Source organism: Macrosteles quadrilineatus, unplaced genomic scaffold (genome assembly GCF_028750875.1).
Source record: "Macrosteles quadrilineatus isolate MER2022 unplaced genomic scaffold, UCM_ALF_1.0 Scaffold_8__2_contigs__length_117827958, whole genome shotgun sequence".
In the NCBI taxonomy this organism is placed as follows: Eukaryota; Metazoa; Arthropoda; class Insecta; order Hemiptera; family Cicadellidae; genus Macrosteles; species Macrosteles quadrilineatus.
The window spans coordinates 55898440-55922766 of NW_026542601.1; the positions used below are offsets into that span (position 1 = coordinate 55898440).

At 34.0% G+C, this 24327-nt stretch overlaps 2 protein-coding genes across 3 annotated transcripts in view; both read left to right on the forward strand.

The window, feature by feature from the left end:
• The window catches only part of LOC128999452 (monocarboxylate transporter 12), an 83839-nt gene that overhangs the window by 18307 nt on the left and 41205 nt on the right, over nucleotides 1-24327 (forward strand). The window lies entirely within an intron of this gene.
• LOC128999451 (phosphatidylinositol 4-phosphate 5-kinase type-1 beta-like) lies at nucleotides 21297-23610 on the forward strand. Its single transcript, XM_054425981.1, has one exon. It carries the CDS (start codon nucleotides 21336-21338, stop codon nucleotides 23331-23333), a length of 1998 nt encoding a protein of 665 aa, XP_054281956.1. The 5' UTR covers nucleotides 21297-21335; the 3' UTR covers nucleotides 23334-23610.

Here is a 24327-nt window from a genome sequence, read left to right on the forward strand (position 1 = left end):
AATTTTGATAAACGGTTAGCATAAACTTTATAATAAAAGTTTCTGGTATACATTTTAATATTATGTTATACAATTGCCTTAATTGAAATTATTAGCAAGAAACATAGGGTACGAGGATGTAAAGATGGATTTAATTATGGGTTAGTCCTGTATATAATCCATCTATATTTTAAGTGTTCGTTTTTTTCTGTGTCATTGGCAACCTTATTTTTAAGGCAGACGTATTTATTTTTATAAATAAATTCTTTTCTCTTAAAAAAATCGAACCCTTCTTGCATAATGGATAATATAGTACAACGGTGTGAGACTGTAAATATCCCCTCCCAATCACGCACACTAACATTCATCTACAAATAGCTCTATAGTTACAGGAAACATCAACCCTGAAAAGACTCGCGAAAGTAATATTTTCTCAAGTAATATCGTAATGCAATATACTCAAGGCGACACGTGCAGTTTGTTTTGTTCTCACAAGAGAATATGAGTGTTACACTAGTTTTCCTGTGGTAATACTGTATTTACTCATGCTGGACAGGATGATGCAAGAGAGCCACTAGTTGGCGCATTGTTTGTCACACGTTCGTATCAGTAGCTGATAACAGGACCCGATGCATGAGTTGTTATCTCTTATCATTTGTCCGCTAGAGGACTTCACGCAGTCCGCTAACTAAACCATGGTAAAATACGACGCAACCACTAACTACACAAAGGGCATGTAGGTTATCGATGGCTTACTGAATGGAATTTCTTGTAGCTTTTGTTTTTTATGTTACGTAAAATGTTTACTGTTTAGGTTTTAACCACTGTTTAATGTTTCGGTAACATATTTTTTTCTGGGTTGACTATTGATGTTAATGGTAGAGCTAAAAATACATGACTATTGTCCATTCTCGCTCATATGAAGCCCATTAATACTTTCATAACGCAAATTCGTGATATAGAGGTCACTGGCCTCTAGCGATATATTCTTTTGTTTTTGTTCCAGTAGCCTATTAACAGCGTGTAAATTATGCCCACCATAAAAGAACGTCTTATTGTTTTCCATTCAATACTGTAAATTACAATCTTTGAAGTAGACATTCGTATATCACATAGCTATATTATGATTCTGTAATGTATGTTACAATTTATACTATCATATTTAAAATTTCCGAACCGTGGAAGATATCGATTTCCACTTATGCAAACAAACCAAACATTTTTCTTCAAGGAAAATCAGTTTTTTGAGGTTATTGTACAAATGATATTGTTTTTTACATGACCCTACCAGCACAGACAATGGAATAAACCGTGCTACCAGAAAACAAATGAATGGGGTTGGCCATGACATTTTCAGCGTACGTACGTATGTAGGGTACGTCAGTTGCGTACATACGACGTTGTAGTTGTGTTGTCACGTGGTAGTCACTTAGACACACCTGCAACAATCAACAATCACTACAGATATACGTCAGTCGAATGTGTATGCACTTACCACTGTTTAATGATTGTTCTTCAAGTATGATGTTGTTTCCTACTATTTCGCACATTTAAATTTTAGTGTTAGGCCTACTATAAAGAATCTATACGAAATGACAGTTAAGATTTTATGTTATATACTGAAACTAAAAAAAATCACATCTCTTTTAGTAGGTCTAAGAAACTTATGAAAATTAATTTACTTGTACACATTTTATGGATTTTAGTTAGTTTATTTGTAATAAAAATGTCTTAATGGATTTTAGTTGAGGGAGTAAAACTTCCGCTCGTCCGAGACCCCCTCTTTTACGACATAGATGGGCCATCAGGTTATAGTAGGGTCTAAACCATAATTTGAGAATGAACACACATCAAGATGCGATTTATGTTTGATGGTATCGGAGTATAGATAGGCACCAAAGGCAGAAATCCCAGCTCTGATCAGGGAGTCAAGTCAATAGAACGGCAGTGATGCTCTTTCCACCGTGATTCTTTTTACATTTGACTATGACGAAATAGATTCTTTTCCTCTGGAAACAGTTCTGTAACAGTAGATATCTCAAATTTGTATTCAATGTGTAAAGACGATCCTGCGCTGCAGTATCAATGGACACGTATTCCTAGAACCAGATGGTTACTTAACTCTCAGGGTTCACAACTGCGATTGTAGTTAGCTGCATTGCGAATTGTGAGCTACGTGTAAATACCAACAGTTTCATCAATGGTCGAGTCAAAGTTTCTGTTTAGACACAAAGGTCTCTTATCCTCAAGGTCATATCTGTTTTGGTGTTATGTAATTTGAGTTTGTTTAAACCTTCATTGTTTGAAGATCATCTTATTTACATGAGCTGTTGTTTGTTATTTTTGTTGACACAGTGTTTTGTTACACTCTGTAACACAAGATATGGAAGGAAGTTAAATTTCCGTTAATCTTTTTACAAAATAAGTTATTAGTTCAGTGCTTTTATATTAACCCTGCAATTTTTAATATCGGACGAATAAATCAATGCACTGTACGTTTATTTTTTTGAAAATGTAATAATCATCAGTATATTGTTTAAACCACGGTTCAGTGGCGAAGTCTTGTGCAGATAAGGCGTTGGTGGTTCGAGACCCGACCTCTACACGATGTTATCACTGTGACACCACTTCCCATGTGATGTTCGCTACAGTACTACCTATGAGTACGACTACCACTATATAATTTTGTATGCAACACAGAGAAGTAAGGTGCTTAACTTATTACCTAAGGCGTAAGGTAATGTAAGTAATTACCACATTAAAACGTAATTGTTGTTCCTCATTACATTGTTAAGAAGTAAATCCACTTTATTGTGTATGTAGTAACGGTACTCTGACCACTTCCAACTTGAAGTTGAAGGTTGTGTTTCGGTTCTAATCTGATCATATAGGGATTGGTTGATAAATATATATCATATATACCTGAAAACATAGTGGTAGACGTATAACGGAAAATGTTCGAGGGTTTGACATGATAGACTACTTTAACTTCACTGGCTTTTGATCACCGCTCGGGCGCTCGGAACATTTTGTATATGGCTATGGGGTAAGGAGATATATAAACGGCATCAGCAAACTGACACATACTATCTCTCATTTCCTTGTCAACAATCCGTAAAATGGGTAAGCGGTGGAAGTAACAATGACATTTTATAAGGGAAATTACGAAAATCTACAGAGTAGGAGGTTGTGTGATTTTGTTACCGGTAAAAGGACCATAACATATTTTAGTAAAAATCGTTTGGACCGCTTCTGTTAAAATCGGTTTGTTTTCAATCCTACTAATATTATAAGTGAGAATGTTTGGATGTATGGATGGACAGATGGTTGGTTGTTTGTGACAAGTAAAGGGGAAAATACTGGTCGGATTGGACTGAAACTTGGTGTGATGATAGCTCACATTCCCGATTAACATACAGACGCATTCTTATCTCAATAATCCTTTCGGGCTCCGCCCCAGTGGCTTTGGAGATTCTCATGTTAACCTTATGAGTATTCATATTTAAAAGGAACTAGTTGTTCTGCCCGTGCCTCGCCACTGGTTCTTTACCACCTCGCCAAATTCAAACTGCTGGATTATCAGGCGCTTGTTCTTTATATCTTTATGCTTGGTTTCATCAATGTCCATGTCACAAGGCAAAATACTCTACGGATACAACACAAACAAAAAACAGTAAACAATAAACTAAAACAAAACAAATCCAACAGCTGATGTATCTTCAATATTTTACATGTGATAAAATACATCCCTTTAATTAAGGTCCCTGTCCTTAGAAGAGGGTTTATCGAAAAACTAATATTCTCCGGGGAAGTTTCACACCAAGACTTTTCATTCGAGTATGCGGTTGATAGGTTTTCTCATAGGTTGATAGGTTTTCTTTAGTTTTCTCAAAAGTTCAAATCCATCCTAGCTTTATATATAGACTAGCTGTTACCCACGGGCTTCACCCCGCTTGACTTCATAAGTATTAATACAACTATTGATTGGTTAAGTTAAGCTGAAATAAACAAAACAGAATACAGTAATACAGTAATACAAACAAATAATCACGCCTGATTGTAATATATATATATATAAAATCTAGTTTGTATGTATGTTTGTTTGTTTGTCCTTTATGGACTCCGAAACCGCTCGACAGATTGTAATGAAACTAGCTTTCAGGCATTATTAAGCATTATTCAAGGATGGTTTATAACAAACAAATAAATACAGCTGAGGTATTTTCAACATTAGGTATATGGAAAGTTCCCTTTAGAAAGGAATTACGACCTTAAAGGGCAATTTATGAAAGAATGGATAGTTATGCGAAAGGTTTCTCATCATGACGAACATTTTACGTAGCTTATATGGTTTATGGGGGTGTGACTTAAAGTTTTCTCAAAAGTTCATGGGTACTTTGGGTTTTATATATGGATTGCAAAAAATATTATAATAGTGCTGCACCCTGATGGTTAACCTTATAACTTTTTAATGCTATTGAATGTCATAGAACCAAATTGTTTGTTCGAATCAGCTGGCTAAATTATTTTTCCTACAGTTACCTAACAAAGTACTTGTTCTCTCACTGATTTGAGAAAGCAAAGTGGCCAATTCGCTCAACAGCTCTAATTACTTTGTCTCACTCCAGATTTGCAACGTGAAGGCACGTTTCTTTACCAATTTATTTGTTTTATGGTAACTGTAGGAAAAAATAATCTGCAACTCGAGTGCAAAGTGCAATCGCCTCACTCGAGAAACCATTAGAGTAAGGGTTTCTCTCGAGTGAGGCAATTGCTCACTTTGCTAACTAGTTGCACCAATAACTATTTTTCCATTTAAATGTGAATACTCATAAGGTTAACATGGGATACTCCAGACCCTCTGGGGTGGAGCCTAAAAGGAGATTTGGGATAACAATATGCCTATATGTTAATCGGGAATGTGAGCTATCATCACCTCAAATTTCAGCCCAATCCGACCAGTATTTTTTGCGTTTACTTGTCACAAATTTGCATACATACATAAATCCAAAATTTCTCATTTAATTAGTGGGATAAAAGAATTTTGTCAGCTGTTTCAACTACACAAGTTGGTTCTATGATATTAAATAGCATTAAAAAGTTATAAGGTTTACCAACAGGATGCAGCGCTGTTAATTTTTTGCATTTGTGACAACATCTAATTTGAACCAACTAGCAACAAAAAGCTGTGAAAGATGAGAATTTAACTTCTTTATTGTTTAGGGTCAGTGGTAGAACATTATGGCTATGGTAGATGTGCTATACTATTATACACCGTAAATTAAAAGACCCAAATTTTTATTTACAAAGAACCGTGTCCTCTCCCATTGCAACCGCAAAGCACGAGTATAACTGCAGACAATTTTGTTTGTGTTCATGGAGACCTAAAAAGGATATTTCCACGCAAAACTAGAAATCGAAAACAATACTTTCTACATATGCTGTATAGGGGGAAGCAAGTAAAAATGAAGCAATAATTTACACTAGCCTAGCTGAAATATAACGTAGCAACAATGCAAAACAATCGTTAGATGTTAACTACATGAAAAATGGGGGATTGAATGACTAAATGGCAACAAAGTCTAGATCTAACTTGTTTTATTCATTTAAAATATTTGATAAAAAAAATGCTAATTTTTATAAAGTGCACAAAGAACTGGCGTCAAGTTTTAAATCAACTTATAATGCACGCTGTAAAAACCTGCACACAACGCTCTAGACAATGGTCTGAAAGAAACCTGTTACTTTATAAGATCCGATTAAACCGACCAAGCAGCAATTACACTGTTTTTACACGTCGCCACGGAATGCAATAAGAGGAACAAAATATTCATTAACCTCGTTCCTGGAAACCGAACCGATTCTGTCGCGACATTCACTGACTCTCTCACTGTTATGTCTCTAGATTTGTGCAACGAATAACAATGCTGGAGGAAAATGTGGTTCAGTTCATTTTAACTCAACTTCACGAAACTTAAGTTCAATACAAACAATAGAAATGGCAGACTGTTAGGTTATGGGGGTTCAAACATGTTTTGAGGTTATCTGACTTCAAAAATCTTCACTATTTTGTACGTAATTAACTGGTTTCGAGCAATGGTTCGATCACAGAGTAAACATCTTCATTCTGAAGTTCGAATGAATATTTGGATACTCATATACTGTATTCAGGCATTGATTAAGGTATAAAAGGTACTTGTACATTGTAGCCTATCCTCTTTCATCATATCCTTAACACCAATGATCATGTGAGATTTTGTTTATTTCTTCTCGATGTTATCTATTCTCTTACAAAAAAGAAAATAGAGTTGAACGTTTTTTTAAAATTTTTTTAGCTACCTGCCATCAGTAATGTGAACTTCATTTACAAATTCTATTACTTTAAAGTAACTTTTTGATATTTTGCAAGTGCCTTAGCTACAACCATTCTTTACCAGTGACAATAGCTAATATTAAAATATATACAAAGTTCCTTATTTACTTTGGATTATTTCCATTTATCTAAACAATTTTAGTTTTCCTTCTTTTAAATTATTGAGATAATTTATTTTTGTTATTGTTTTGTTATTCGAATCTATATTGAACCAAAAATGCCAATAACTTTTGGATTTCATTTTTACTAAAAAATCATTTTGTTGTTATCAACGTCGCCCGTAGTTGTTAAACAGAGTTAATTTCCCCCTGTTGTTTCCAACAAGTAAATTTATTCAGACACATTTTTCGTAGTGCGTATTTACAAAAAGAGCGAAACTGCTCTCGTAATGAGTTTTGGATGTAGTATTCCTATACGCAAAAATAAAATGAACAAATAAATAATTTGAATGTCAAGTGAACACTACGGAAGGACAACTCGTGGACAGTTCTTGTTTCTCCCAACGTGTGAAGACGAGGAAGTACAAGATGGGAAGATGAGGAAGTATAAGTAGGGAAGACGAGGAAGTATAAGTAGAGTCATCGAGGTTGTAACCTCGTAGGGGGGGGGGGGTAGCCGAAAATACCACAAAGCGACACTCACTCAATGACTGGCATGTCTATTTTCATAAATTCCACATTGTTTACTCCAGTGTTTTAAGGTTACTTAATTAGTCTAAGACTTTTAACTTTTTATAATAGGGCTACGGTGATAAACCATACAACTAAACCCCTCACACGGAGTTCAATACTAATTTTAATATAATTTTTTAAACGATTGTTGACGGGTTTAAAACTTAATGCTATCACTTATCATGATTAGTGGGGCTTATCTTTAATTTGGGACATAATAAACTAGTTCACAATGGTAAGGTAAATGTTGGTACAACGTTGTGAGACCAGGGTTGGTAGTGTGACCAGTATAGCTTCAGCAAAGCAGGAAGATGATTTTGAAAATTTTATTTTAAACTGATGCTTAAACTCGAAATTGAGTGATTGCTTCAGTAAAAAGAATTTAAATGTAAAACGAGCATTCATCTATTCCATAAATCACTTGCAGATATGCTTGGTTTGATTGTATTCACTACGAATATCAAATAGATTTTCCCCGGTTTTCCGGGGTTTCCCCTATTTACACGTAGATATTTTATCAATACACAACAATTGACAATGCTTTATTCCTTAATATTATATATCTGTTGATAGTAAATTTATATTTCGTGCAGTAGTAATGTTTAATAAATGAAAATGATAATGATCAAATGATTAAAATTTAAGGTTAGCAGTAAATATTGCGTTACTTTGTGTTTAATGAATTTTGATCATATGTATAGCCATTGCATAGGTGATTGATCGACTTTAAAAATCTAAAATATATTTAACTCTGTTAAGTCTTGTCTCGCATGTATTTACTTTAGCCACATCAGTACAGTACATCCGAAAATGTTCCTTCTTCCGAGGATGGTTCGTGCTATCCGCATGTCGAGTTTGATATCGAGCCTCGGATATTCATACATTGTAACGAATCAAAGCAAATAATAATCTCTGTAGAGCTTTCATCAACAGGGTGGTCTGGTGGTTGTTCGTAATGGTGGATTAAGGGGCATCAATCGACTACTATCCATGCATAACCGGAGGCAGATATTGAAGAGCGTTTCTATTTACACCAATCAACACTGACTGACATACTCCGCGTCTACAATTAACAGTATGTCAGACGCGTGCAACGTTGGCTTGTGTATACACACTTGTTTTGTAGTGAATGTGTTTGCCAAGATGTAGAGGCTACACCGTGCTCGCCACGTGGTGTACCCTATCTCTGGCAGTACAGCAGGGCTTCATGCCAACAAAGATGCTGCACTTTCACAGCCGAAGTTGACACTTGTTAACATTAAGTCCACTGGAAATTGGGAAATATATTACAGTTATAGATTAAATAGAAAACTAGTCATTTTCACATCATATGTTGTTCTAAATTTTCTGATAGTCCTTGACTTAGTCTCTTGTACACCAAAAAGTTGTTATTTACGTTAGTGTTTTTGTTAGCTATGTTTCTGTTTGTTGGTTTAACGAAATGTTCTTAGCTATTACCTTCTTGGCTATCTTGACTAACTCATAAAACTATTAATTAGCAAGATTTACAACATTTTACTTGAATTCACTGAAACATCACCAACTACTGATAACCCCATTTGCGTATATGGATGTAAACAAAGTTGTATCATGGCCATCTGTTTTGATGTAAACAAATGTAAACTTAAAAAAGGTTCAGATGATTGACAACATAATTCAGCACAAACTACGAAATTTTAAAAGCCTATAGCATCCAAACCCTCAAAAGGGGATAAGAGTTTTAAATTGATACCCAATATGCCTATAAACAAATAAATATTTAGGCGTCGATTTGCTGCACACGAAAATCCAACAAATTCTTTTAGTAATATAGATACCACTAAAAGTTTTAAAGGATACAACGTTACATAGGTCCGTGAAGTTGGCGTACCCATATTAGCGTATCCACTTTTGATCATACCCATCGTTAGTTCTCGATAGTTCCCAAATTTTTTCGTTAGTTCTCAAAAAATAAAAAAGTTATAGCCGATTTTAAGTGGGTACGCTAACTTCACACTTCCGGGTTCTATCACGCGCCGTTTTCTGAGGAGAAATGTTTACATCTATACACCAATCGTTAGTTCTTCGTTAGTCCTCGATAGTTCCCAAATTTTTTCGTTAGTTCTCAAAAAAAAAAAAAAGTTATGAGGCATACAAAGTGGGTACGCTAACTTCACAATTGTACAATTTCCAGCGGGAACAGTTTTTTTACTATAAATGCCTATATCTATATACCAATCGTTAGTTCTTCGTTAGTTCTCGATAGTTCTCCATAATTAACGTTAGTTCTCAAAAAATAAAAAAGTTACGAAGCATAAAAAGTGGGTACGCCAACTTCACAGTTATAGAATTTCCAGCGGGCACAGTTTTTTTACTATAAATGACTAACCAATCGTTAGTTCTTCGTTAGTTCTCGATAGTTCTCCAATATTTACGTTAGTTCTCAAAAAATAAAAAAGTTAAGAGGCATACAAAGTGGGTACGCCAACTTCACAATTATAGAATTTCCAGCGGGCACAGTTTTTTTACTATAAATACCTATATCTATATACCAATCGTTAGTTCTTCGTTAGTTCTCGATAGTTCTCCAATATTAACGTTAGTTCTCAAAAAATAAAAAAGTTAAGAGGCATACAAAGTGGGTACGCTAACTTCACAATTGTACAATTTCCAGCGGGAACAGTTTTTTTACTATAAATGCCTATATCTATATACCAATCGTTAGTACTTCGTTAGTTCTCGATAGTTCTCCAAAATTAACGTTAGTTCTCAAAAAATAAAAAAGTTACGAAGCATAAAAAGTGGGTACGCCAACTTCACAGTTATAGAATTTCCAGCGGGCACAGTTTTTTTACTATAAATGCCTATATCTATATACCAATCGTTAGTTCTTCGTTAGTTCTCGATAGTTCTCCAATATTTACGTTAGTTCTCAAAAAATAAAAAAGTTAAGAGGCATACAAAGTGGGTACGCACACTTCACAATTATAGAATTTCCAGCGGGCACAGTTTTTTTACTATAAATACCAATATCTATATACCAATCGTTAGTTCTTCGTTAGTTCTCGATAGTTCTCCAAAATTAACGTTAGTTCTCAAAAAATAAAAAAGTTACGAAGCATAAAAAGTGGGTACGCCAACTACACAACTATAGAATTTCCAGCGGGCACTGTTTTCTGACTATAAATGCCTGTATCTATATACCAATCGTTAGTTCTTCGTTAGTTCTCGATAGTTCTCCAATATTTACGTTAGTTCTCAAAAAATAAAAAAGTTAAGAGGCATACAAAGAGGGTACGCTAACTTCACAATTGTACAATTTCCAGCGGGAACAGTTTTTTTAATATAAATGCCTATATCTATATACCAATCGTTAGTTCTTCGTTAGTTCTCGATAGTTCTCCAAAATTAACGTTAGTTCTCAAAAAATAAAAAAGTTACGAAGCATAAAAAGTGGGTACGCCAACTACACAACTATAGAATTTCCAGCGGGCACTGTTTACTGACTATAAATGCTTATATCTATACACCAATCGTTAGTTCTTCGTTAGTTCTCGATAGTTCTCCAATATTTACGTTGGTTCTCAAAAAATAAAAAAGCTACGAGGCATACAAAGTGGGTACGCTAACTTCACAATTATAGAATTTCCAGCGGGCACTGTTTACTGACTATAAATGCCTGTATCTATATACCAATCGTTAGTTCTTCGTTAGTTCTCGATAGTTCTCCAATATTTACGTTAGTTCTCAAAAAATAAAAAAAGTTACGAGGCATACAAAGAGGGTTCGCTAATTTCACAACTATACAATTTCCAGCGGGCACCTTTTTCTGACTATAAATGCTATACCATCTATATACCAAATTATCATCTATACCCTTAATATAAATTAAATAATTAAATAATTATCTATACGATCTATATACCAATCGTTAGGTCTTCGTTAGTTCTCGATAGTTCTGTAATATTTACGTTAGTTCTCAAAAAAATAAAAAAGTTACGAGGCGTACAAAGTGAGTACGCTGACTTCAAATTTATAAAATATCCTGCGGGCACCGTTTTCTGACTAAAAACGCTTATATCTATTTACCAATTTTTAGTTCTTCGTTATGTCGTGTTAGTTCCCCAATATTATTACTAGTTCTTAAAAAATAAAAAGGCAATAAGGTCTTAAACGTGGTTATGCCAACCTCAAACCCAAATCATTCCTAGCGTGCACCCTTGTCTGACTAAAAGTGCCTATATCTTAATATTAATCGTAAGATGGGCTCACTCATTTATTTTGTTAGTTCTAAAAAAATTAAATAAATATACGTATAGCCAATAATCAATAGATAAACTTATTTAATGCTTCTGATTTCCAGCGCGCACCTTCATTCAACGAAAAATGCTTACAGTATACTACTATACAACTAAATAAATATTGTCTCGACCCCGCCATACCCAATACGCCATGCTAGTAATGTGTTGTACACATTTATTCCATCCACTACTCCAGTCTCCAGTTTGTTCAAGTCCGTATGACCTTCCAGTCTCGATCCGTGCAACTGTCACTCGTAACTTGTTACGTTTAATGATGTAATTTTATAATACTAATAACGAACACAAACAAATACAAACAATACAAACGATTAGTTTAATTAACCAAACAGAAGTTCTTTGATATTTTATCTGCTTAATCCAATTCAAATAATCACTGCTTATAAATTACTTTATACCATTTTACTTAGCAGACTCTGGTTTTCATTTTGATGGATAGTTTATTTTGTTTCCATGATGGACTTTTTATAAAATGCACTTTTTCACACAACTAATTAGGTATAAATATGATTTCATTGCCTATCTAAAACCAATTTTTGGAAGCGTTGTCTTTTTTGGATGTTCTAATTAACTGATAATATTAACTGATATTCAACTGTTAATCATTTTAATAACGTAATCAAAATTATCACTCCTAAAAAATAATCTAACCGAGTGACACCTGCAACTACTATTGCGGATATCACAGATAAGCGCTATCCTGGAACTGATAAGCAATCCTTTCTCTTCGAGAGAATCATAATGTGATAGTTATTCTAATGTCAGTGTTACTTTGATTTTCATTGTGTGAAGATGAATCAAATTACAATGCATGGAACTAAAAATTGGTATATATATTTAAGCGTTTTTAGTCAGAAAACGGTGCCCACTGGAAATTTTATAATTTTGAAGTCAGCGTACTCACTTTGTATGCCTCGTAACTTTTTTATTTTTTTTTTTTTAGAACTAACGTAAATATTGGAGAACTATCGAGAACTAACGAAGAACTAACGATTGGTATATAGATATAGGCATTTATAGTAAAAAAAACTGTGCCCGCTGGAAATTCTATAACTGTGAAGTTGGCGTACCCACTTTTTATGCTTCGTAACTTTTTAATTTTTTTAGAACTAACGTTAATTTTGGAGAACTATCGAGAACTAACGAAGAACTAACGATTGGTATATAGATATAGGCATTTATAGTAAAAAAACTGTTCCCGCTGGAAATTGTACAATTGTGAAGTTAGCGTACCCACTTTGTATGCCTCTTAACTTTTTTATTTTTTGAGAACTAACGTAAATATTGGAGAACTATCGAGAACTAACGAAGAACTAACGATTGGTATATAGATATAGGCATTTATAGTAAAAAAACTGTGCCCGCTGGAAATTCTATAACTGTGAAGTTGGCGTACCCACTTTTTATGCTTCGTAACTTTTTTATTTTTTGAGAACTAACGTTAATTTTGGAGAACTATCGAGAACTAACGAAGTACTAACGATTGGTATATAGATATAGGCATTTATAGTAAAAAAACTGTTCCCGCTGGAAATTGTACAATTGTGAAGTTAGCGTACCCACTTTGTATGCCTCTTAACTTTTTTATTTTTTGAGAACTAACGTTAATATTGGAGAACTATCGAGAACTAACGAAGAACTAACGATTGGTATATAGATATAGGTATTTATAGTAAAAAAACTGTGCCCGCTGGAAATTCTATAATTGTGAAGTTGGCGTACCCACTTTGTATGCCTCTTAACTTTTTTATTTTTTGAGAACTAACGAAAATATTGGAGAACTATCGAGAACTAACGAAGAACTAACGATTGGTATATAGATATAGGTATTTATACTAAAAAAACTGTGCCCGCTGGAAATTCTATTATTGTGAAGTGTGCGTACCCACTTTGTATGCCTCTTAACTTTTTTATTTTTTGAGAACTGACGTATATATTGGAGAACTATCGAGAACTAACGAAGAACTAACGATTGGTATATAGATATAGGCATTTATAGTAAAAAAACTGTGCCCGCTGGAAATTCTATAACTGTGAAGTTGGCGTACCCACTTTTTATGCTTCGTAACTTTTTTATTTTTTGAGAACTAACGTTAATTTTGGAGAACTATCGAGAACTAACGAAGAACTAACGATTGGTATATAGATATAGGCATTTATAGTAAAAAAACTGTGCCCGCTGGAAATTCTATAACTGTGAAGTTGGCGTACCCACTTTTTATGCTTCGTAACTCTTTTATTTTTTGAGAACTAACGTTAATTTTGGAGAACTATCGAGAACTAACGAAGAACTAACGATTGGTATATAGATATAGGCATTTATAGTAAAAAAACTGTTCCCGCTGGAAATTGTACAATTGTGAAGTTAGCGTACCCACTTTGTATGCCTCATAACTTTTTTATTTTTTGAGAACTAACCAAAAAATTTGGGAACTATCGAGGACTAACGAAGAACTAACGATTGGTATATAGATGTAAACATTTCTCTTTAGAAAACGGCGCGTGCTAGAACCCGGAAGTGTGAAGTTAGCGTACCCACTTATAATCGGCTATAACTTTTTTATTTTTTGAGAACTAACGAAAAAATTTGGGAACTATCGAGAACTAACGATGAACTAACGATTGGTATGATCAAAAGTGGATACGCTAATATGGGTACGCCAACTTCACGGACCTACGTTACATACATGGTTGGATTAACATGTCCGTCGATGACCCAACTGTTGTCTAAATGGGGACCGGATTCAAGATGAAAATATCATAATCAGACTTAAATTCAAGTATCTTATTACTCGTTTTTGGTACACACAAACAAAATGTAAACATAAAACAGAAATATTGGACGGCGAAAGTGGCCAGTAGGCCTACATGACATCAACATGACACTAGGACGCGGCACGGGCAGAAGTTGGATCACCGACGACCGACGGACAGGTAAACCATTAGGGCAGCCTAGAGGCGTTAGTATTAAGTCTTAATATCAACCTATTATTAAGTCAGTAAGTGACCCTAGGCCACTAAGCACCACGAAGTTAAATATACATTGTCGTCGTATTCACAACCTCCGGCAACAATGAATAGTGCAACAGCTGATCTAATTACAGTCAGTGTTGCCAACTTGTCACGCGCAAACTAACTCGCCTGGCTGTTACGTGCATATTAATTTGTGCTTTTATGTTTAACATTTGCAGTGAAAAAGGAATAGGGTTATGGCGAAGTGATAGTGGTAGACCTCAGTCTTAAAACCGCAAGAACGAAGCAGCTAGGAGGTCGTACACGCGTTAACAAATTGGTAACACTGGCTGTAAAATTATCTTCAGATGTAGATCAGCTGTTGCACAGTCATTATTGCTGTTTGCGTTTACAGTAGTATTATGATTGTGACTGTTGTAAACTTAACCTTAAAATCAAAGAGTGATGTTAAAATCTCTTGAATTAGTAATAATTATCTATATATTAATTTGAAACTGTTTTTCTTTGTGACAGCTATTTTGAGAGGCTGGGCGTAGAAACTCGGTAGAGGTGTCTAAAGAAAGGTCCTGGTCTGTAGATGAGCCATCAAAAGAGAAACATGGAGAATTCCCTCGGGGCTCTGCCCCAGTGGCCTTTAAATTCCCATCCCATGTTATTCTTATGGAGGAAAACGAGGTTTTTTTCAAAGCTAATTTGAGAGAACGGCTGGGCGTAGAAACTTGGTAGGGGTGTCTAAAGAACGGTATTGGTCTGTAGGTGAGCCCTCAAAAGAGAAACGCGGTAAATTTCCTTGGGGCTCTGCCCCAGAAGCCTTTAAAGTTCACTCTGCAATTTTGTTTACATTACGACCATATGGAAAATTTTACACTACTTTAATGAACCAGCTGTTAATATTAAAATTGTATTCAAAGGTCTACTGAAACTGTCAAAATTAAATGTTTACATTATTATTTATGATTTTAAATGGATTCTCCACTGCATGGCAAGTTTTTTATAGTTTCAACAAAATGATGAATTTATGATACGTTTTAAATGTTTTGTTCAAAAATCTATGCTTAATTGCTCTTAGAAATTTTTAAATTATGAAATAAGTGTGATATATCAATTTCAAAGGAACATACATACAGGGTGATTTGTACTCAGTGTGACAAAATTTTTTTGGTGTAATTACAAAGTAAATGAAGTGTGATGATGCATATCAAATGTTCCAAGTGTAAAAATTAGCTTCCCAAAAAATTATTTTATGTTTTTCAAAAATAACCATGTTTTTAAACTTAACACAGCGATTTCTCAATTACCTGTATATGGATTTGAGTAGATAATGTCATTTTCGTGTTCTACATTAAATTTTGAACAAGAATAATGGAAAATTACGGAGGATCAGTTGTAAAAACTCCATTGTAAATAGATTCAAAGATAAAAATTAAGATATTTGATACAAATTTTAAAAACAATGGTCTATTGCATTTGTTCACACCCTGTATACAAGAAAGTGTCGGAAAATGTTAAAAACTGCGCCATTTTATAAGCTTTCCAACGATATGCTACACTATTGAGGTTTATGTCTGCTTATGTACGCTTTAATGGTTTGAAGACTACAAAGCATGGTGTCTTTAACATTTAAAACATAGAAAGTTGGCATGTATTAAGCAAAAGTTGTATTTTTGATTCAGCTTGAACAGTAAAAACAGTAAAAAGTTCCCTGTTTTCTGGTATTCAAACCACTAAAACAAAAAAAAAAGTCTAAACCTTAATAGTGTAGCATATGGTTGGAAAGCTTATAAAATGGCGCAGTTTTTAACATTTTCCGACACTTTCTTGTATACAGGGTGTGAAAAATACAATAGACCATTGTTTTTAAAATTTTTATCAAATATCTTAATTTTTATCTTTGAATCTATTTACAATGGAGTTTTTACAACTGATCCTCCGTAATTTTCCATTATTCTTGTTCAAAATTTAATGTAGAACACGAAAATGACATTATCTACTCAAATCCATATACAGGTATTTGAGAAATCACTGTATTAAGTTTAAAAGCATGGTTATTTTTGAAAAACATAAAATAAGTTTTGGGACGCTAATTTTTACACTTGGAACATTTGATATGCATCATCACACTTCATTTACTTTGTACTTACATCAAAAAAATTTTGTCACACTGAGTACAAATCACCCTGTATATAGTTATTCCTTATCGGGTTAGCTTATATATACAGGGTGTTTGGTACTCAGTGTGAAAAATTTTTTTGGTGTAAGTACAAAGTAAATGCAGTATGATGATGCATATAAAATGTTCCATGTCTAAAAATAGCGGTTGAATTGAAAAGTTATTAAGAAACATAAAAATATGACTTTGTATTTTTTAATTAGTTAACAAAAATACCAACATTCACCTTAGTGATAAAAAATATAAAAAGGCTCTAGAAATCTTGGATAAAGTATAAATTTCGTTGAAATGATCTGACCCATAGAATGCAAAACTGTTTATTGGGCACTCCTTTGTTTAGGAACATTGACTGTTGTTTGTTGTTGTTTGGGTTCGATTGAAAAGAGAGTCGACACGTTGTGCTTGTATAATCGACTAATGGAATTGCAACTTAGACTGTTTGGGATCTAACTGTAACACTCTTTGTGGGTCAAAACGTAAATTGTTTCGTTAAAATTGCTCTAAAAGGGGTTTTTAACTGTAACTAAATACTTTCAGTTTACACGATTCATTTCTATAAATTATATTCTAATCTATCTATCTATATATTAATAGGCAAGCATGTTTCTTTAAAACCTTTTTTCTCAGCTCGTGTGCATCGCAGGGAAAATCTACGCATACCGTTAGAAAGATGTTTTTCTGTAGGTGTGCAGAAACCCTTTAAAAATTAAAATAGGCTCAGAAATAAGCATAAGAAATGAATTTGAAATTTGAATAAAATTAACATGGGCTTTATGGGTTGTCATGTTGGTGACGAAATAACAACGAAATATAAACAGAAAATCAAAACAAATAGAAGAAATGCCAATCACATGTTTTATTTACAGTGTGGGGTGAAAATAGAGAAGTCTGTACATTATATATTTTTGGTCGAGTTTCGACCACTGGACGACCTCTAGTATATTTAAAACTACGGTACCCCAATTATGTGAACACCTTGCCAAAAACTAGAGTAATTACTGTAAAAATAACAAAATCTAGTTTAACATTTTGTTGTTGCAACAAATGATTACCGATGAAACCATTATGTATATAGGTTTTATCATATAAAACTCATGTTATGATTTTTAGTTTAAATAATTTTAACTAAGTGTAATTTTTAATTGAAGTGGATCAAGCATTTCCAATTGAAAACAGTTCATTTGGGTGAACAATAGAGTTTCTATGGAAGAACAATGGGCTCTACGTTCCTTCCTCCAGCTGCCATAAAGTTGAATGTTGAAGCAGATTACTTTAACTGACCTTTACACTCTGAGAGGCATATTCAAAATCCCATTATTTGTTTAGTCTGCCTCATTTGTGTAACTAAAAATGTCCGGCATTATAAACTAAATATTGTACAAAGGAATCTTTTGTGCTTCCACAGTGTGCTGATAATTTTAATATATTAATTACTTTTTTATAAAAAATATTAAACAAATTATATCCTTGATTTTTATTATGTCTACAGTTATTATGAAAATGTGGCCCTACTTATTGATGTTTAAACTGTTGGACTCCATATCTGTAGACAATATTATTTATGCTAATAAATCTTGTTTACATAAAATATGTTCATGTTGTGCATTAAAATATAAGTACAGTAAATGTGCATTAATACGTGTAAACTTGTCATAGCCTTTTTTATCCTTACACTTTTAATACAGTTGTTTACACAAGACCGGAAGACTAATCAAGATCAATGGAAAATTTGAGTTGGGTTTGGGTTGGAGCATTATCATCCAATACACGAAACATCGTAGGTACATTGCTAAATGTTAGTGATATTAAAACAATTTTCTACTGTAAAAGTCTATGGCTTCTATGGGATCTATGGCTTCTCTCCCACGGTTATTTACAATCTGGTTGATTTAAATACGGGGTTTGAGGTCAAGTAATGCACAGTGACAGATTATTGGAGCTAGAGTATTTGAAGTATGTATTATACCAAGACATTTACATTGATGAACGATTCAGCGTTTATGACGACTCTACAACTCAAATGTGGTCATATTTGTTTGATAAAGCAAGAAGTCAAGTTCAAAAGCACTGCACTGTATAATGTTGTGGCACAGAGGAGCGAGTCTATAAAGCATTCTATTTGTGGTACACTAGGTACAGTGATAGCAAGGAAGATACGATTATAGGTATACAAAATAATCGCCTGTATTTGCAACGCAATAAAGGGACGCAATTACATTGTATATGAGTTTAGGATACAGAACACCTCCATGCTACTCTATGATTATTTTGTTCTTATTATTTCAATTCTCTGTGTAAGGTATAAAGTAAAAAAATATGTATAAGACAGTGGAATAGTTCTCAGTAAGACATTTACAATGAATGTGCCATATAAGTTTAAAAGTAGTAGTTGCTATATTAAAATAATGTGTCACTTAGCTTATGTCAATATAACACCAAGCTGAATTTGCGATATGTTATTTTTTTCTCTTATGTAGGGAAATCCTTGGCTAAAACGCAATTCTTAGATTGCTAAATGCACATTGGTAGGCCTATGCGTCGCAAGAGGTCGTTTCGAGGACAATGTGAATTTATTTCCGGGCTACAAATAGAGTATGAAACCATAGTTGTATTAGTTGCATAGGCCAGTGTTAGATGAGTCGATACCAAATAAATGCAAAACATCTTATTGAAAAAATTGGTTTTTCTTTTCCGAGTTCGTTTGGCTCTTTCTACCCGACCGATTTTCATTATTGAGGTCTCAAATTGAAGGTATGCACGCACGGATTTCACATCAAGCATCGGCATATATTTATCTACTGTCCCACTCGGCTTATATTATACGTAAACGAAATTTGCTCCCCATGTATTTTTTTTATGGGAGTTATATCTTTTTCTTTTCCGAGGTAGTTTTGGCTCTTCTACCCGACCAATTTTCATGATTAAGGTCTCAAATTGAAGGTATGCACGCACAGACTTCACATCAAGCATTGACATATATTTATAAACTATATTACTTGACCAAAAAACATAAATTTGATTTAATTTTGAATTCTTATTTCAATTTAAGATGTATTTGTCCAGTTATAATTATATAATCCCATATATTTTGGTATAAGAACCTTCAGTGAAATACCGGCTTTCATTTCAGCTATTAGCTATTGAAATCAGACGAGTTTCAAGCAAACGCAAGGTGAACAACCAACATAAAAATGATTTTTCTAGGCTTTTCAATCATTAAAAATGAATAGCTCCAGTATTGTTTATGTTTTTTATATGTTTTAGACTCAAGATAATCAGTAAACCATAAGCATTAATTTGAGCTGTTGATCGTTTGAACCAGTTAAGTTCAAGATACTGTATTACCCAATTAAAAATCATAAATTTGATTATTTCTCGAATATGATATTTATTTCAACGCTGCAGAGCAGCAGGGGTCCTCTAAGATATTAAAAGTTCCTCTACAGACGTCAATACTAACAATTCAGTATTTTAAAATGTTGTGGAACTAACACACCAACAGTATATTTTATATATTTTTTATTAGTATATTTTTCCTACTATTATTACGATTGATCTACAATACTAAGTCCGCAAGTGAGGGGTAAAGATGATTGCAGCTGTTTAGAGGGAAATTATTCAAGGGTATGGCCAGTGAACACGCAGGGTCATTAAAAATCATACTTGTTAATGAGTTGTGGTTCCTCCTGTACAACCGTGCTGAAACCCTATACTTGGAGTACATCTAAAATACTATTTTGGAATATCTATTTGAACTTGTATAATCTAGTTCAGGTGGTACAATCTTGAACAATAGAAAAATAAGTGTTAACTACTACGATCGACACATCAATGCCGATAGAAGTTTTGGTATTTCATTATTGTCATCGAGCTTCCGGTTCAAATAGTCTCTGAGGTCGGGTTTATTATGGACTAGGTATACTCAATGGTATAACTTAAATACTTCACAAGGTTTTCCTCAAATCAACTACATGGTACCACAATGTAGGCCTACCCTACATACACATCTCAAATTTGTACTGTCCTATGCACAAATATTTTTGTCAGTTGTTAATAATTGTCCGTACAACCAGTTACTACTCTCCTTAATTACTAAGGTCGGCGTGCCTCGATGATGTCATTTGATTTGACTTTACCGGAGTACTATTTGGGCTGATCCTTTGGAAAATATCTCAAATATTACTTTATAGCCAATATTAATGTTTTATGTAAATAAATATTATATCCCCGCCGCAGCAAACCTGCAGACTAAGCGAATTTCCATTAGCCTGATAGGATTTACACTAAAATGCCTCCTTAAAAATATCACATTTATTCCCTATTCAAATAGAATTAGTTTAACGAGTACTTAGGTTTGCTGCAACGGGGAAGGTAAAAAGTAAATCGGTCCCGGGTCCAGGTCCTACCATGACTACTACGGTAATAGCTTATTCCCTATATGGGAAATTCGCTAATAACGAATAGATAATATTAGCATAGCCAACACAAGTAGACTTCTCATCCCATTGTAAATTTTGAGTCTCGTTTTAGTGTCTAGTTCATGTCTGGTGACAAGTAGAGGATGAGTTTTTGTTTATGATTAAATTGTTTTATTTGGGTAAACGATTGTAAAAAAACACACGATCTATACAGTGCACCGGACGGAACCAACAATAAAATTTTCTTCGGCTGATCCATTAGGATAAAAAATATAATAATAAAGTAGGTGTTATCAATGATATTTCAGTTACTTAACGGGTGGGGTAGGGAGTAATTACTCATTGTTACAATAGTTCACAGCTGTTCACACATACTAACACTACTTAGAGCCCTCAATGGATGCAGGTCTTTCGTTATGCCAATACCTAGTGTGTTCGCTTAAAAGCTAGTTAATGCGAAAAATGCACGATATAAATACTAATTGTATTGTGAATGCTATCATGAAGTTAATGATTTGGTTGTCGGTTGTTTCTGTATTATCGGTGAATATTACGTCAGGCAAGTCACATGACTATGTCAACGGAGATCCTGAAGACATTTCTCAAACGACTGACGGTGTCAACGAGGATGAATATAGTGATGGAAAAATGAGCGAAGCGGTGTTTATAAAAAACTCTTTTAAAAGTATAACTTCATTAATTCCAGAATCAGTTCAAATCTCCAGATTTCAAGAAAACGTTGGTAGGAAAGGTTTTCTGTGCACATCCGAAACTACACTCAGTCTTCAGGTACTTGATATAACTTCAGACTTTTCCTACCAGCCTTCTCCAGTGCATGGCTATAGAGAAGTTTCGTTTCAGGCCAGTGTGATCTTTAAGAAGCCTCTTATATTTGAAACTTTCATGGATGAGTTCAGTGGGAATGACGGCAAGTTCTGTGATGCGGGGTCCAAGACGGGGTTTGTTCACTGTACTTTCCCGAAGGAAAGCTACGTCAATGTGTTGCTAGCAGTTCCTGAGTTTTCAAAATATCAGACCAAGCTTCAAATGTCGCAATGCACGGTTTACATAAATAGAATCAGTGTTGAAAGTGTGAGTTATCCTGTTGTACAGGAGATAGACAACAAAGTCAGGGGCATCGGTGAGCGTTTGTGGAACAGTATAAAAGAAGAGGGTATAAAAACTATGATGAATAATGGTATCGTGAAGGCTTTGCTGAGTAAATTACAATCGGTTGGTAACAGAATGCAAGACGAAGACTGGGTTTGTCTTAGTGATGGTTTGTTGGAGTTTGGAAAACACATTCAAAATCAAGGTGGTTCCAAAGGTAAGCTAACTTACGTGAAACACAATCCTTTAGAATTTATCAACTCTTTCCAGCTTGGCATTGAAAAGTCAGTTTCTGCCTTTCGATCCATGGAGACCGTCAAATCAGATGAGCCCATTATTGTCCAAATGTCGGACAGCTTGGCTGGGAAATATGAAGACTTCTACGTTTTGATGCACGCCCCGCTGACTTTTCAAAAACTTAGAAATTTCTTTGGAATTGAGGAAGATTACTATTTTACTTTCTTCTGTCAGGACAGTGTAAAGCAAATCCCTAACCCAGCAAATAGTGGAGCCAAACTGTACATGTCTCCAAATGGAAAGTTTATAGCAAAAACGTTGAGACAGTCAGAAGTGGAGACTTTTCAACTTATTCTAAAGTCTTATTTCGAATATGTTAGCAAAACTCCAGACACCTTACTAACGAAAATGTTTGGTCTTTACACGTACGAGAAACGAAGCACATTGTTTCACCCTTACGGCGCTGAAAAAGATATTGTTGTGATGAATAACATCATGCCCGCAAACGAGGAAGAAATCAGCCAGAGATATGACCTTAAAGGAGCTGAGTTTAGGAGGAAAGCATCTGAAAAAGAGAAAAAGAAGACAATAGCAACTTTCAAAGATAAAGATTTTCTTTTACACCATTCTCACGGTATATATTTAAAGGCAAATGACTACGAGAGACTAAGGAAGGTTGTAACATCGGATTCGAAGTTTTTATTAGATTTTAACATTTCAGATTACAGTTTGTTATTGGGAATTATTTATGAAGGTAGAATATTAAATAAAGTAGAAAGAGAAAGGCCCACTGGAACTGTAACTGGTATACCTTGTGAAAGTAAAGAAGAAACCTCTGATTTTAAACACGTAGAAAATAATCTTCTCAAGGGTTTATCAGGGTTCACGGTTCATGGCGAAAGAGTTATGCTTTATTTAGGAATTATAGATTGGTTACAGAACTTCAATATTAAGAGGAGGATGCAGGATAGAGTCTTCAGTTTGTACGTTTGGGATCACTCATTTTCTATCACAGACCCTAAAACGTATGCATCAAGATTCATAGACTTCATGGGATCAAAGGTTTTCCGAAAGATGCAGCCTTGCTTGGCAGAAAATAAGTAAATCTCTTGAAAGGATAACAAATGTTGAATAAATGCTTTGTCTTGACTCAGCAGGCTCGAAAAGGAAATAAGTTATTTCCAAACAATTCCAGACAAATGTTAAAACATAGACGATGAACTAATGAATGCAGAACCTCTTGGACAGTGTGAACTGAAAACTCCCGAGGTTAGTGGTACAAGAAAGTTGGAGACTAAAAACATCCTAGAACTTATTATTTATACGATTGTAGGGGTTTTCTCAATTTTATTTACCCAGTTTGTAATTTTAAAATGTTTGTAAAACTATTTTAAAACGAGATGTAAATAAATAATATAATACAAGTGTTTCAGAAAAGTCTAACCTTTCATATGATAGTTAGCTAGTAAGAATTTGAAATAATTAATTGCAAAATACAAGCTTATTGTCATTGCAGAAAATTTAATTTTTTGGGAAATAGTATTAACTTTTTACCAAACGACATTCACTAAATAACATGCCTATGACTGTTTCAAGTTGAGTTTTCAATTGGTGGATGTAACAAAACATATAAAATCTATATATCTAATTCTGTAAGCCCAAAATTTTACAATGAAATTGTGAGTGAACGGGAGGCCGTAGAAAGCTGGGAGAGGTCTCATTTTAAAGGTCTGGGCATGAAATTTTGGGGAAAATTAGCCATTTTCCTTAATTATGCACCAAAAGGTTATTACGGAATAAATTAATTCTCATTTAAATAGCATGGGAATCCAAGGTCATGTCTGCTTTGTTTACTTTAAAACATGTGGTTTAACTTTATTTAAAGCATATGGTAATTTGTAATATGTACTGTAATATGTATACTACTGTATTATAAAGCTGAAATAGACTTTTTTACAATTTTAAGGATCTGAATCAGTTAGTTAATGGAGTACGATTGGTTGTGTTAAGTATGTCTGAAAAAAGTTAGAAGGAATTACTGGAGTAGGCAAAGGGAACATATTTTTGATGCCAAAATAAAACTAATATCTACAGATGC

What these genes read in the sequence shown, in the direction of transcription:
- LOC128999451 (XM_054425981.1), top strand. Translation starts at nt 21,336, where the DNA reads ATGCGAAAAATGCACGATATAAATACTAATTGTATTGTGAATGCTATC.